Source organism: Dendropsophus ebraccatus, chromosome 2 (genome assembly GCF_027789765.1).
Source record: "Dendropsophus ebraccatus isolate aDenEbr1 chromosome 2, aDenEbr1.pat, whole genome shotgun sequence".
In the NCBI taxonomy this organism is placed as follows: Eukaryota; Metazoa; Chordata; class Amphibia; order Anura; family Hylidae; genus Dendropsophus; species Dendropsophus ebraccatus.
In genome coordinates, this window is record NC_091455.1 from 44,825,060 (window position 1) to 44,840,818 (window position 15,759).

Consider the following 15,759-nt stretch of genomic DNA (forward strand, 5'->3'; position numbering starts at 1 on the left):
CAAGCAGGGTGTATGAATAAATACATAATATTTAAATCATTACTGGGTTTGAAATCTTAAAAAACCCTATGATTTATAATGATATATTTTCAGATGGTGTGGGCGTTTTGATGTGGGCGGATGGGGGTGTAGGTCCCCCCTTTAAATCATCCATGCTAAGTATTTAACCAGTAATTTAAATGAGGGTAACTTCATGGCTAATTTCACATAAAATTCCTTGATACAATGACACTCTCCGTTCACTTTAAAAGAAACCTATTAGTTTCTTCTAAATCTATTAGTTTCTGCGGCTTACCAAATTGCTTTGCTGTAGATGTGTTCTACCCATCATGCTTTAATTTCTTTTTGAAATTGCAAGGACCTGAAGGTTAAACAGATGTGGCAGAGGAGGGGATTTTTTTTATATTTATATTTTTTTACAAAATAGACAAAAATGCTATTTAAGACTTTAAAATTTAATTAGAAAAAGGACAGTATGTGTCCTTAGTAATAATTTAGTCAATAAACATCATTCATCCAACTGAAATGGTATACAGTGATTTAGATGGTTATATGTAGCTCATTGTATAACATGTTTATATATATATTGGGTAGAGTAGGTAGCGTGGGCCAGGGAATGCTAATGCCCAAATTATGAACAGAGATGGAAAGAAGGTGCAGGGACTTCTTACAATTAGCTTTACAATTGGTCATCAGTGTAATTTGCAATGTGACCACTGGGGTTCCCATCATTCAACAGGCTACAATGGTCTTGGCATCTCAGGGAGCATCTTTAATATCTACTGTCTATTGTGCCTGACACTTCAGCTCAGGCCACAAACCTTTGATAGCTTTAAGTCAACTATTCATATGGCCAACAACTGTTTCTCCCCATCTCCCCATACACATGAACATTCAGCACGGTCGAATATTCGTGTGTCCACAACGGGGGAGTAAGTGGCTGGCAGAAAGTTTTAGCGCATGGATCCAACATGTCCGATCCTTTTCTCCCCTGAGATCATCTGTTGCGGGGAAAGTCAGGAGGCTATCTTATACCTTAAACAATCAAATTTGTGGCTTTGGCTACCTGGAAGAGGACCACCAAGTATATTAAATCAACAAAGCTGGCCATATACATTAGATAAGTATCAGGAGAACTCACTGATTTTGGCTGGACCGCCATTAATCTAATGTGTATGGTGACCTCCTGATTCTTTCCTTATGGCGGATGTTAGGAAAAAGAAGGCTCTGACACATTATATTTCACCTGGTTTTGTTCTTGGAGAGATAAGCTGCCCCCAGAGGTATCTGGCAGGGGCTTTCTTCCCTCTATTGAGAATACATGTTGATGTGTTTGCGGGAATGAGGAGAAATAACTGATAGGCCAACAGCTTTCTCTTGCCTATGGTCCATAGAGCTTTTATTTTCTCTGTAATGTTACCGATGTCATTTGTTTAGGAAGTGTACAATCCCTTTAAGCTAGATACAACCGCTTCCCTGAGATCTCTCTTTGGTTTGTTTCTGCCACACTCATAAACCTGTATTTTTAAGTAATATCTTTTATTACATTTTATCCGCCATTGGAATCATTGAGGCAATTATGTCCCAACCCCCTTTACTTATACAGCAAAATAGAAGTACGGCTATCTACACTCCGCACATAATTTATTGCATTACCTCTAAATAAAAAGGCCCATTAAAGCAATCTATTGCAGATCCGACCAATGCACATTTATGTGTTTCAGAGAAATAGCTGCAATATCCACAGTGAAATTTTATTGAAATGCGGTCATTTTATTACCTATTGTTTTTAAGGTTTAAAGGTTAATACAGTAATGTTCTAGCTGCATAGTCTAGATGTCCTCCAAATAATTACAGTGCAGAGGGTTGGCTGTTATTCATGCATGTCCATTGCATTGTAAGCGAAGAAAAAGAAAATGGCTACCCGTACATTAGCACATCACCCTTGGCTAGTGCAATGACAAGATAGATTAGGATGTATATTAAATCTCACACTTGACTGCTTCTCTGTATCAAGGTAAAAAATACTTGCTCTTACATACATTAGGGAGTTCTATTAGACTGACATCTACATTAATATTGGCAGCATATCAACATTTGCTATATTAATAGTCTAAAACCAACCTAAACCTAATATAAACTAGACTCCAAAATGAAAACAACTATTATAAGAAAAGGTATAGGCTATAAACTACCATTCCCTAATCATGAATGCAAAATGAAGTGAAAACAATGACCGCCATAGACACAAGTCAAGAGAGGACATTCGAAAGCAAATGTACCATCAGGTATATCGCTTTAAGTTTTTTACTAGATCAGCACCGGGGATGCCGGTGCCACAGTCCTTTTTTAGACTGGGTTCACACACTGTAAGACACCGGCCGTTCTGTGACGTGTCCGTGTCACAGAGCGCCCGCTGTCTGTGAAGATCATCCAGGATGGTACTGCAGTCCAATTCACCATTGCACACAATGGAGAGTGCGGCAGGAGCCGCACTTTCCATTGTGTGAACAGTCAGTGATAGGGATCCCAGCCAGATGGGGCAGGATTCCCTTTGACTGCAGTGCAACATGAAATTTCTATTAATCATGGCCGTTGTTACAAGAGAAATAGAAATTTTACATTGTGTGAACTTAGCCTTATAATGGACTCCCGTCACAAAGGGGAGGGGCTTTCCTCACACTAGGAGTGGCGGGCCCACCTCCAGTGCTTCAGGCTGGGCCATTGCCCGGAAACAGACCAGTACTGGGCCGCGGTCAATCAAATTTTTTTTAAATCCAAATATTGAGCAGAGATTAGAATCTTAAAGCAAGTCGTGACATATAGGGCAAAGAATATAAATCCTAAATCTGAAAAATATTGCAGTCAAAAATAACACAAACAAGAAAATAAAGAGTAAATAGTAAGTCAAACTACCATTCAGCATATAAAAGACAATATATATTATTTACCTTTCTGGCCTACAAGCAGTCATGTTGCATCCAACATTAGTTCCCTGAATTCATTAATAATTTGTGTTTTTTTTAAGTGATAGCTTGCCATTGCATGTTCTGATCTCTCTTGCTTTCATTAAGCCACTACCATTAAGGCTTTCAAGGTATCCACGCGTCTTATGCCGATACACAAATTCCAGGAATTAAAAGGTTTGTTTCCCCGTCCCTATTTTAAAGACGGATGATTGGAGGTGGGATATTGGAGAATGGATGATGGTGGTTAGGGGTGGGGAGGGGGGCATAGTAGTTAATAAAAAAAAACTTTAAAAAATAATGTCCATTAGAGTCTGTTATTGGCCTAAAGCTGATATGTAAATGGTTATCATTGCAATCTTAGTAATTAGGCCATGGTTGGAAGCATCCCAAAGCCTTATCACTCAGCAGAAACAAAAGAGAAGCACGGCCTTGCAAAAGTTCCCTGGCTTTCAGATGCATCAGTCAGCCACATTACAAGTACTGTTCATCTCAAGAGTCAGACAACCTTTTGTTTTAGGCATGGCACAGACAAAAGCCTGTCTCTCCTCCATGTCTTCGGCATTTGATGAAAGACGTTGTGCGCGCGAAACCCTTTCAGCGCCGGTCAAGTGGCCGCCGAGCAATTTGAGAGCACCTGATGGCAGCTGGTTTGTCGGGTGCAGGAAGGGTTAAATAATTATCTTTTTGCAAGATCCAGTCTTTTCATTTATGCAAGTCCTTGAAGCCGACTGAAAGAAACTCTGAGCCTACAGACATAAGCTGTTCCATCAGGCAACACTACAGGTAAACAATGAACAGGATGAAGGGGCCTTTTTCTGCAGCTCGGCTAATGCTGTTTCAGCCTCTTCTTGGAGCATAAACAAAAGCAAAGATGCACAGAAATGCCTGGTACCAAATTGAAACTAGCACTCTAGTGCTTGAGATGTTTACAGCGACCCAGACGGCTAATTAATATCAGTGAAAACAGACTTGGAAGAAAAAGGTTAAAAGATCACTTTACCGTGCTCTGATATCATTGGACGCCTGATACATTGACCTTAACTGTAGTCTTGTAGTTTCAAGCTATAGAGCCCATGGCAAGTAGCAGAAAAAGCCAAACACCAAATCAGACCAGTATGGCTCTACTTTTAGGCCACGTTCACACAATAATAAAAAAAATCAAATAACTTTGTTTTCTATTGATTCCATGCGGCCCTACCTAAAACTGACACGTCAGTTTTGTGTGGCCTGTATTCATTGTGTAGCGGCTGCACGAAATTGACAATGTAAAGTACAGCTCCGGACGCACTTTACATTGTCTGCTATGGCGATTTGGAATGCAGGCACACCCAAATGTGGCCGCATTCAAATTCAAAAGAAATGAAGTTCAGTACCGGCTGGGTTGAACTTCACAGAGAACGGCCGCTGTCTTACTTCCACCTGTTGGCATAGTTAGATATTTTTTATCTTGGACATGTCATAGATACCAGTAGGGGTTCAGACCTCCATTGACCCCACAGATGACTGTGAACTGAGCTAATCGATATACTGTACATGACATAATTATCACACTTATCATGTTAGTCTACTGTGCTTTTTAATGCTCTTCAGTGGACAGGTATCACTCTTGATCCCTCTATACACTAGTTAAACCCACAAGTGTTCTCAGTGGAGAGAAAAGGGGTAAGCCACTGCTAGAATCCTTTGGTGGTTGCATATCTCAAAGAGCGGTAGGGTAAGGCAGTTAAAATTTAATTTGTCAGATCCTCCTACCCCTCAACATAGGGGGCTCCTATACACATTTGTCAGTTAGTGGTTATGTTAACACAACGTCAAAAGAAGAGAGAAGGTGGCCACCTTTTCTATTTAAAAAGATGTCCGTTTTCGACGCAATTTAATTGACTTCAATGCAATGCATTGAAGTCAATAGAATGACGGACGTCAAGTGCACACAGTGCATAAAATGACAGACATTGTCTGCACGGATGTCAAAGTAATCATGACAATAATTTTCGTACGTCTGGCAAACAGCTGACGTTATTTTTTAGTTGTTCACACATAGTTTGTTGGTTTTTTTCACCGTCCTTTCACCGTTTTTACTATTAAATTTATTGGGCTTTTCAATTAGAGACACACCCAATGGCCAATTAATCCACTTAAACTAGAGCAATGTACCAACAGCCACCATCGTACTGACAGATGGCCAAACAGCGAAATGGCGGACGTAATTTTTTTTTTCAAAAATGGAGAGGAAAAAAAACGTAGTGTGAACAAAGCCAGTGGGTTTGCCAGACTTTTCACTAATGTGTATGGGAATCTTTAGACCCTCCAAACACAACACATTTTTGCAGTTGGAAAAATCCATTATGTGTCCGGATCAGAAATTGGTAAATTTGACATGTGAACAATGTTGGCAGCCCTGATTTATCTATAAGTAATAGTTTGAGATTGCATAACTTTTTAGAAGAAATAGCGGAAGGGCACTCACCATAAAACGTAACTTTTATTGTATCTTCATAAAATCAATCCATTCTTTTTAGGTGATACAGACGCCAGCCCCATGAGGGGAACAACACGTAACAGCCGTTTTGCGTGCGTCAGCACGCTTCTACAGACCTACTGACGCACGCGAAACGGCTGTTACGTGTTGTTCACCTCATGGTGCTGGCGTCTGTATCACCTAAAAAGAATGGATTGATTTTATGAAGATACAATAAAAGTTACGTTTTATGGTGAGTGCCCTTCCGCTATTTCTTCTAAAAAGTTACGATTTATGCCGTCTCACTTATGTAGGAACGGAGCACCCCATAATATCGTTATGTTAAGGGCATCATCACTAAACAGGATATCCTTATAAGACTGTGTTCATGCTGCGATAGTGCCGGTCACTATTCCTCACTATTGAAAGTTTGAGATTGCCATTTACAGATTACACCGCCAAATTGTACATTAAAAAGCCAGCCAAACTACACTACACATTGCAATTTGTACTTCTAATGGATACACCAAGGCATTTTCTAAACTGCACCCGGGCCATGAGTAAAAAACCTATGGGAGTGAATCATGTAAGCATATGTTTCTGTTCTTATTAGAAATTCAGGCGTGCTAGATTCTTACTTTCAGTCAATACTAAGACCAGTGAAGTTTCATCTGCGAACCTCGGGGGGATCCTGGACTCATACTGCCAAACTAGCATCTTGATGGATGATCTGATCATCAAGCGTTTGATATGATCTATCAATGCTACATCTGACATGACTACACTGTAAACATTATTTCGGTGCGTCATTTTAACATACCGTTAAATAAGGAACAACATATGCCGTATGTCATGTGCGATTTACCACTGGGCTCTCTCTATGAGTGATGAATGCCCTCGGTAGCAGCACTGCAATGTCATAACACTGAAATAACCTTCAAATTCTTCTGTATAAAATGTATTTTATCCCTAAGTCTTGTGGTTAACAGGGGCTTAACGATTCCCCTTTTCTTTATAATGTTTTCAATTTGAAGAGTCCACATGTGGCCACGTCGAAGGATCGCCAGACGCAGTGTACATTTCAGCAAGCTAAACCTCATAAGTCTTCAGAAATTCCTCACATCTATTATGTTTACCTTCTGCTGCTGATGAGCCTGTCGGACTCTGTACAGAGGAAATTACAAGCGCTCCAGAAGATTTGGCAAGAAGATGCTAAAATGAACAATGGGCAGAAGGGATTTTTTTTAATTGAAGTCCTCTGTCCTTCTGTACCACTGTCTAACGGTGAAGTCCAAGCTCAAATGAAAATTCCAACTTAGAATTCCTTAAAAGGCCGCCATAATCGCCCATAAACCCAGAACTCCGAGAACAGTAACAAAAACTAGTTCAAAAATGGCTCTACTGAAAATTGACTGAAAACAAAAAATCAATACTCCTGATATAGGGTGCTGAATGTAAAGCTAGATGAAATACAGACGAAACCACCAGTTTCAGCAGGTTTTTCCAAACCATCTGATGTGTATGGGGCTTTCCGAGTGTGGATTTCAACATGCCCAATCCCTTTGTTCTCAGGAAGATAAACTGTTGCCAGAAGTGTCTGGCAGTGACTTTCTCCACTCTCCCCTTTTAGAGTATGTACACTCTATGCTGAGTCAAGTGTGCAAGTCTAAAGGGGGGAGATCGGAAGAGATAGCTGTCAGCTGAACAAATATTTGGCTTACAGCTATCCAAAATGTCTATTCTATTGAAGAATTTTATATTCAAGTCATATTCCATTAGCAATCATTGAAAATGTTACACAAATGTTGCAAGTAAATCACATTGAATTACTGCTGTTGGGCCCTGGTACTTTGTCATGCTTAAAGGAATATTCCAGTTTACTTAAAAAACACACTTAGGCCTGCTATGATTATAAATAATGAAGTACACCATACTCTCCATTACTGGTCCACCTCGGTTACCCTGTATACTTATTCTGATGATCTGCTTTCCCTGTTCTGCTCATGATGTTCTCAATCCATTGCAACCTCAGTAGTCTGCTTCCTCAGGTTTGGAACATCACCAAGAGAACTGAAAGAGAGCTCATCATCGAGGTATGTAAGTATGGGCACTGAGGACAAGACAATCGGCATTGGGCAGGGTGAGGTGAGTATGGTATACATTGATACAGCCATAACTAACTGTAAAGGGGTTTTAAGCTAAGTTAGTATACCCTTTTGAAGGCTTTTTAGATTTTTTTTCCTACAAAAAAAAAAATCTCTTTAGGATGTCTCAGGTAGTGCAAGCTCATTCTCGTTGATTTGAATGGGGATGAACTGCAATACACTATGAACGAGAGTAACAATGTTTTGGAAAAAGACCTTTTTTTTAACTTTAACTTCTGGCGGCAAACACATCTTACCCGCCTTTGGTTGACAGATTGCATATTGAAGCCTTGGGACGTGACTTCGGCTGCAGAAAAACACTGCGAAGCCAAAGTCACCATTTAGCACAGTCCTTTTAGTCTACAAAGAAATTTTTTTTATAGCTTAGCTACACAAATATCACAGAACAGGCAGTGGGCAGAGGGATAATTCTTTAGCAAAGTTCATGTAAATTTCCTGTGCTGCTACTTTTAATATTTACTGAATATTTTTATATACACACGACGATAGACATTTCCATACTAAAGACATTTACAAATGTTCTTTTTCTTGTTTCCAAACATTTTTCCAATAACATATATTACAAATAACCTATTCTTGTGCCTAATATATGTAAGTAGACTGTTTTAACAGCTGCTAACGTGCGAGGAAATACCAAGAGAAATATTTTATGGCCACAAGTTCTAATATCGTTGGAAATTGGCTCATGGCGTCTGCCAACGGAAAAGATACTTTACAAAATGATTAAAACTCCCCAAGTTTATAGGTTTGATACACAGGGCGTCTCGGAGGTATTTTTAATATTTTGATAAACAAAACAGTTTGAAGTTCAATGGATTTCGAATGAGTGAGACAATATTTTGGAAATTCAAAGGGCTGATTGTTAAATAATAGAATTTTGCCAACTTTGAATGGAAAATATTTAGAAAAATTGGGACGTTAAATTGGGAAGTTAAATCTACCTCTTATGGTGCATTCACATGTCTAGTCTTCTGGTGTGTTTTTTTTTTACCCTTTATCGTGGTACTGAAATAGAGAAGGGAATCTGACTCTCAAACTGATCCTATTGTTTTTTATTTGATTGCTTCTAGCATATCAGTTGTTGCCCAAGACCGATCCAGTAAAGATATCCTGACTGCAGCATTTATAGATCTGACTCTGAGAGATGTCGTTCTCCATTGGAGTCTATCAACTAGTCTAGAACTTCTTTAGGTCTTTTACTCTTCCAAACTGTTTCCATGATTATGGTTCGTGCATGGAAGACATGCTACGGACCAAAATGGAGAACTCCCAGCATTATGGTTTATTATGATGCCGGGAGCTACAAAGCAGTTTAGATGTGGCAGAACAGTAAAAATTTTAAATAGTTTCAGAGCCTCCAACTATCCCAATGTCATGCGAGAGAAAGACTGGAAATGTTGCATTTCAACTGCCAATCACTTGATCCTTAGATATGCAGCCACCAGGTTAACTTGAGCATTCATGAACATAGAAGGATTGGGAGTGATAGCTCTTGGCCAGGCCATTGTTTGGCCAACATTTATTGCATGTGTATGGGCATTTTTAGTCTATGTAAACAACCACCTGGTCTATCTCCACCTTAATATTTTCTTTATTATACACAGGTGACACCAGTGCATTGACTATCAAAAGGAACATAGATGCTACAGTTCCTCTACATACCAATAAAAAAAGACAAAAACATCTCATCCTATGCTTCAGGTCTTCATAATAATGATCTTGTGGAATAAGCAACAAACACACAGTAAACCTCATATTTACATAGCACAAGGGAACGTATAGCAAATGTGATCACCTCTCAAAAGAAAATAACTTTTATTGTAGAAGTTCTAAACATCTGAGCCATTACGGCTCTGAGTTATGTTAACTACATATTAAGACATTCGCTCTGTCATTCCTTTTCGTAATTGCTAACTACCTTTAATTATACCCACAAAATATATTTTTTTAAAAATTCATAAAATACGTTCTTATCTCAATGAAAATCACCTCGGCAACCTTTAGTCCAAAATGCCTTCATAATTGTTTGGCATCTATCCAGAATGTAGCTTTGTGAAGGCTAGATAAGAGCCAAACAGCTAAAAAACTGACTTTTTTTTATTTTTATTCTTTTTTATTTTCCTTTATAATGAATAAAAACTGTTAAACTAAGGAGTGTTAGCTAGGGACTTATAAAAGATATGGGATAGGTTATTAAAACGCCATCCTTATTACAAGAATTTTTCCTCACTGATATCATAGGCCTTACTGGATGAGTTAACCTTTATTTCTCCATTTTGTTATACTCCACTTGTCATTTTTTGGACGTTTGACAGTAATTTTTTCCCCACTTCTTTTTGGATAAGCGTATAAATTCATTCTAATAAATCTGTAGTGATGAGTTCAAACCCTGCAGTTTGGAATTCTTCTCGGTTTAAGCTGGTATGTTTTACGTATTTTTTTTATTTTATTTTACATTTATGCTTTATGTCTTTTTTTTGATAAGGCTATTAAATCTACTAACAAAGAGATTGAACAATGGAAATTTGGATTAGAAATTATATTAGTTGCAGCTGACAACAGAGCCGTGCCTGTATTGCTATTCAAGGCAATGGCTGGAATGCTAAAACCAGATGCATTCAAAGACTAGTCTCCACTCATGTTTTATAGCCATTAGTTAAAGGCCAAGGACTGTGTGCATTCCATTGTGCATTTCTGACTAAATAACATATGTATACCTCAAGCTGATTGCTTTTTCAGTATAACCTGATGTGTATGGCTTTATACTGTGCTTTCTCTTCTATAACCAAAAAGTATTAACCCCTAACCATCAAAACTGCAAGTTTATTGTACATGTATTAAAAGGGGTTGTCTAATTCTAAAATATTTAAATAGCAGCCAGGCTAGAATGAAAATTTTTAAAAAGCAGTACTCACTTGCCATGACTGTTCTCACAGTGCCCAGTTCCTGCTTCTTAGCACTTCCTGGAGATGTATTGATGAAGGCAAGTGACTGCTCAGCCAATCACTGGCTACAGAGGTGACCCGCTTTAGGCAGTGATTGGTTGAGCAGGTTGTTTTTGTGCAAAGAGGGGACCAGAAAGCAGTTAGCAGGGACTTGGCATTGCCAAAATAGCAACAGGGAATCACAGCAATTAAGTAATGGACAGCCCCTTTGATGGTCCATATTCCAACATACTACACCATAGGGGTTTATTGTGCTTTAAGATGTGGTTCAGGCATTACTTTCAGAATAATAACAGTCAAATACAGGTACAGTCCCCTTATCTCAATGAAGGCTAGTGTCATGATCCTAATTCTCAAGATCACACTGAGCGGGACTATCTTAGATAAATTAAAATAATTTCCCCACAAAATAAGGTTATGCCTAAATGATCACAGGAGTTCTATCTGCAGCCTCCCCTTCAATCTCTAGAATGGGTCTCCAAGTCATCCAAGAGACCAGAGCTCTGGTCATGGATGTACACCATACTTCTATTGACTGAACAACACTTACAACACTTGGCTATCTCCCAAAGAGTATGAATAGAGTGTTGGCCATGTGTATGCACTGCCACTCCATTCAGCGGGGAAAGCCAGGTCCATTTTTGAGATCATGGAGGGTTCCAGTCATCAGACCTGCTGTGATCAGTTAGTTATGGGTTAGTTAGGGTATAACTTGATTTCACAGGAAAAACCCTTTAGCACTGAAGATCTGTTAGGGTATGTGCACACTACGTAATCCCGACGGAACACCCGTTGTGGATTCCGCAGCTCGCACCCACTCGCAGACTCTGGTGGCTGCCAGCATCTCCGCTGCTACCATAGGCTTCATTCTATGGTTTGCCAGATTCCACCGTCCACCCAAAGAATGAGTCGGTTCATTCTTTGGGCGGACGGCGGAATTTGGTAAACCATAGAATGGAGTCTATAGAAGCTGCAGAGATGCGCGCAGCCACCAGAGTCTGCAAGTGGGTGCGAGCTGCGGAATCCGCGACAGGTGTTCCGTCGGGATTACGTAGTGTGCACGTATACTAACACTGTAATACAAGGAAATGGGAACTCATATATGAAATATCTTTACAGGTTTATGATGGCTGGTCTTGTGAAAAAAAAAAAAAAATGACTTGAAGCCCAGTTCACACCAGAGTGATGAATAACTATATTAAATCTGGGGAAAAAAAAACCCTCTCTACTAAAGTTACAGTTTCAACTAATAAATAATTCTAGCAATTCATTACATTGAGGAAATTTTTTATATATTTTATATTCTATATTATTGGTAAAAAAAAAAAAAAAGTTAGTCTATAAGCTATATTAAAAAAAAAATCGTCAAGCAGAGAATGTGACTCTGTTGAAAAATATATCCTTAGAATTTGCTCACCTGATATATCCTAAAATTTACCTTGCGGCCTGCAACTACTAATTCAAGTATATTTTTAACACTAGCACATTTATAAAAGGTGTACTGAGTCAATATGTCTTCTGACAGATTTAAACACGTCCCCGGCTTGCCAAAGGAAAAAAAAAAAAAGTAAAACAGTCTTTTTTAAATGCATAATAATGATTTATCTAAATAGGCTTTTCTTGTGCACCCAAAACCTGAAACCACCTTTGATCCATTTATAATTAAAGCCAAAAGTACAGCCGTCTCATTTAATTCCAATATGGGTAGGTTTAATGCATGAAGTTTTGCATGTGGTTTTCAGCTCATGACCATCTGTTTCTGGATTTCATATACAAACAGGACACTTTAGGGAACAGAGATTAATTCAGTTTTGGAATGCCATTCAAAATGTGTTAGCTGTTTCCCTGCGCCAGGTCAAGCAAAGCAAAAACAAGTTAAGCGCTCGTTTTGCAAAGTAGCATTAACATTGGAATTATTGTATAATGGACCCTGACTAGGTCTTATGTTTTAAATTACTGGTCTCTCTCAAATAAAACTATTAATCTTTTTTTTTTGTCTCCGAATGTTTTACAGTCCTGTTACACTTATTAGCTGCTGGCAGCAAAGAAACTTTTAAATGAAAGCCAAATTGCTTTGGTCATGAGAAAGGAAATTAAAACTCTCTCTCGGGGAAAAAATTTCACTGTGAGATCCTCCCAAGGTAGGGTTTCATAACCTCCTGCATGCCTGCTAAAGATGTCACCGCATGCAGAACTGCGTATGGTACTGATATAAAAAGAAGGCTTTAATGGGAACAACATGTTCATTTCTGAGAGATTAAGAGCTGCCGTGTTTTACACTGAGGGACGAGCTATACGGGGTGGGGGGGGGTAGGGGGGGGGAGGAGGGCCTAGGGACTAGCCTCTTTGGAGAATTACTCACCAGGATCATTCGGTGGGCAGTCTTTCACAAAGAAGATCTCGCTTAGGCTGTCCTCATCCAGTGAAAGACCCTGCTGATGTAACTGCAGCTTGCGTAGACCCTCCGTCTGCTGGTGCTTCACCGACCGAACGTGCTGTACCAAGTTCAACTTGATCTTTGTGGAGTAGTCGCACAGGGCGCAGTAGTAGTAGCACGACTCAGCACTCATTGTGCTCTCATGTTTTTGCAAGTACTGAAAAAGAACGAGGGGAAAAAAACGTTTTAAATTAAAATATCGAGTATTGAAAAATATAATTTTAAAATTTATTAATTGCATTTAAGGATTTCTCGAAAACAGTCCATCTTTATCACCCACAGATGTCACGAGAAAAGAAGCAAAAACAGCAGCAGGAGAGAATTATCCCAAATATCCATCATACCCTATTACCGCAGTCAGAGCGTAATAAGAGGTGTCTGTCTGAAACGCAATACTCCTCCATCCAAGCATCTCAGAGGTTAAAATAAAATTGAACCTGACTTGTATTGACCTCTTGTAGTCTGGAGATATTAAAAACAGTGAAGAAATGTGGAAGTGTATAGCCAAATAATCGAATCTGCATGATGAAACAAGCCAGTGTTCCCGTAAAGAGGGCTTTTCTTTGAAGTCTAATTAATATTTAATGCAATGTAAAAACTATATATAAAGTCAGTGAGCAAACACTGGGCCAGGGATGTGTAAGCAGGGTCTCGCACATCAAGAGGATTTCATGTAATAAGTCCTGACTCGAAAGTAAATGTTTATTTAAATTTTCTATAAATCTACATGCATCGAATAAACTTACATTTTCTATAAACAAAACTGTTTCTCTTAATCATATGTTAGGAACACTAAAATCCTAAGTAACTTAATTTGAAGCCTAACCTAATTTGAAACAGGCAAAATTATGCTGAACCTTTTTTTTTCACCATTCACAGTGACCCACATCAAATTTTTTTGAAAAAAAAAAAAAAAATCACTTTTTTTTTGTAAGCGCTGACTACTCTAATTTCTGCCCATGGCATGTAATAGGATACTTTAAAATTCCCTCTTCTCTTCAATGGAAATCTTTACAACTCTTCAGCATGTACAGTTGCATTAGTTGGTTTTTAAAGAAGCAATCATATAATGGTGCTCACTATCTTTGCATCTATTACGTCTGATAGATATATCTCTTCTGCCGACTGATAGTTTAAGAAATATTCTAGAGAAAAAAAATTGGTGCCAGAAAGTTATTTAATTTTTTGAATTACCTTTATTTACAATTTTATGTCTTCCAGTACTTATCAGCTGCTCTATTCCCTGGAGGACATTGTTTAGCTCCTTCCAATCTGACATGATGCTCTTTGCTGCCACCTCTGTTCATACCAGGAACTAGAGCAGCAATGGTTTGCTCTTAGTATTTGCTCCTGCTCTAGACAGTCCCTGACATGGCCAGAGGTGGCAGCAGGGGGCACTGTGCCAGGTTGGAAAAAATAAGCAACTTCCCCAGGGGAAAATATCAGCTCATAAGGGCTTGAAGACTTGAATTTTTTTTTAAATAGAATTCATTTACAAATTTGTGTAACTTTTCGGCACCAGTTGATTTGAAAATATTTATTTTTTGCCAGAATATCAATTGAATATGTGTGTAATATAACACATTCTACATTATATTTTCTAGAAATAATTGATGATAAAACTGAATAGATTTGCTTTACAAGAAAGTGTTTTTTCTCCCCAAAGAGTGCCCTTCTTCCCCATAGTTGGCCTTCGATATGGCTGTCTGAATGAGCTACAATACCAAATAAAGCCTATGGCCAGAGATGGCGCTGTTTCATTGAAGAAAAGGATTTTGTTAGATGAGGACATAGGCCTTCATACTGTTGAAATATTATATGGGCCAGAATCCATTGTAGAATTGTTTGAGTAACGAAAATAACCATTTTACTATAAGTTATGCTGATTTGGCAAGATAGCGTGGAGCATGGTGCCAGTTGTGTCTTATGTGCTGATTGACGATTCCACAACTGGGCTGATTTAAGAGTCTAACTCCAGGATTACAATAGTAGCTGGCCCAGATAGACGCTATATCTCAGAGCAATGTGCCAACAGACAGCAGAGGTTTGTATGATTATGCACCTAGACAGACAATGGACAATGGGATCTGCTAGACTGAGAACAGAAGGAGTCATCTCCTAAACTAATCTGACTGATAAGAGTTTATATAAGAATTTAGACAAAATAAACCAAAACAACCTTTTTTTTTTCCTATTTGGACATCTGAATGTGTTTAAATGAGGGGAAAGAAAAAAAAAAACACCCGTAAAGATTCAATTACCCGCTGCATGCTTTGCAACCACAGCGTTGACATGATATGCAAGACTTGCTCTTTCCTGTTACCACAATAACGAAATGTTACTGAGTAATCTCTTTTTGCAAGTCAAACAGGGTTAGCCGAACCAACCTTTTAAGAGGTAAGTGACATTTTGACAGGTGACTCACAAGAGTAACATGGTGGGGAATATGCATTCACTATGGCCTTTCAACATCTAGTTCCTTAGGTAACTTTGTTCTTTTAGTGCGTTTTGTTATGGATCCAGTTGACTTAAGTGAGTAAACAGAAGTCAGGTGACATTACGATAGTGGTATTTATTCTGTAACTAAAGCTGGCTATTCACCCTGTGCACATTAACACTTAACTTGTCTGGAAAGAGGAGAGGTAAGCTGCTGCCAGACATCTTTGCGTTAGATTATCTATCCAAGAAGAGAAGGATTTGGCAGTTATAATGCAACATGCCCGATCCTTCTCTTCCCCATCATCATCATTGGTAGGGAATAGTTGGAAGACCTCCATACACAATA

At 38.7% G+C, this 15,759-nt stretch overlaps 1 protein-coding gene across 3 annotated transcripts in view; it reads right to left on the reverse strand.

Moving 5' to 3' along the window:
- Positions 1-15,759, reverse strand: part of ZFHX4 (zinc finger homeobox 4) — a 157,345-nt gene that overhangs the window by 61,088 nt on the left and 80,498 nt on the right. For all 3 annotated transcript variants that reach the window (XM_069957450.1, XM_069957448.1, XM_069957449.1), the window contains exon 4: positions 12,900-13,131. In XM_069957450.1, the coding sequence (XP_069813551.1) occupies positions 12,900-13,131 (232 nt within the window). The remainder of the gene's footprint in view (positions 1-12,899; positions 13,132-15,759) is intronic.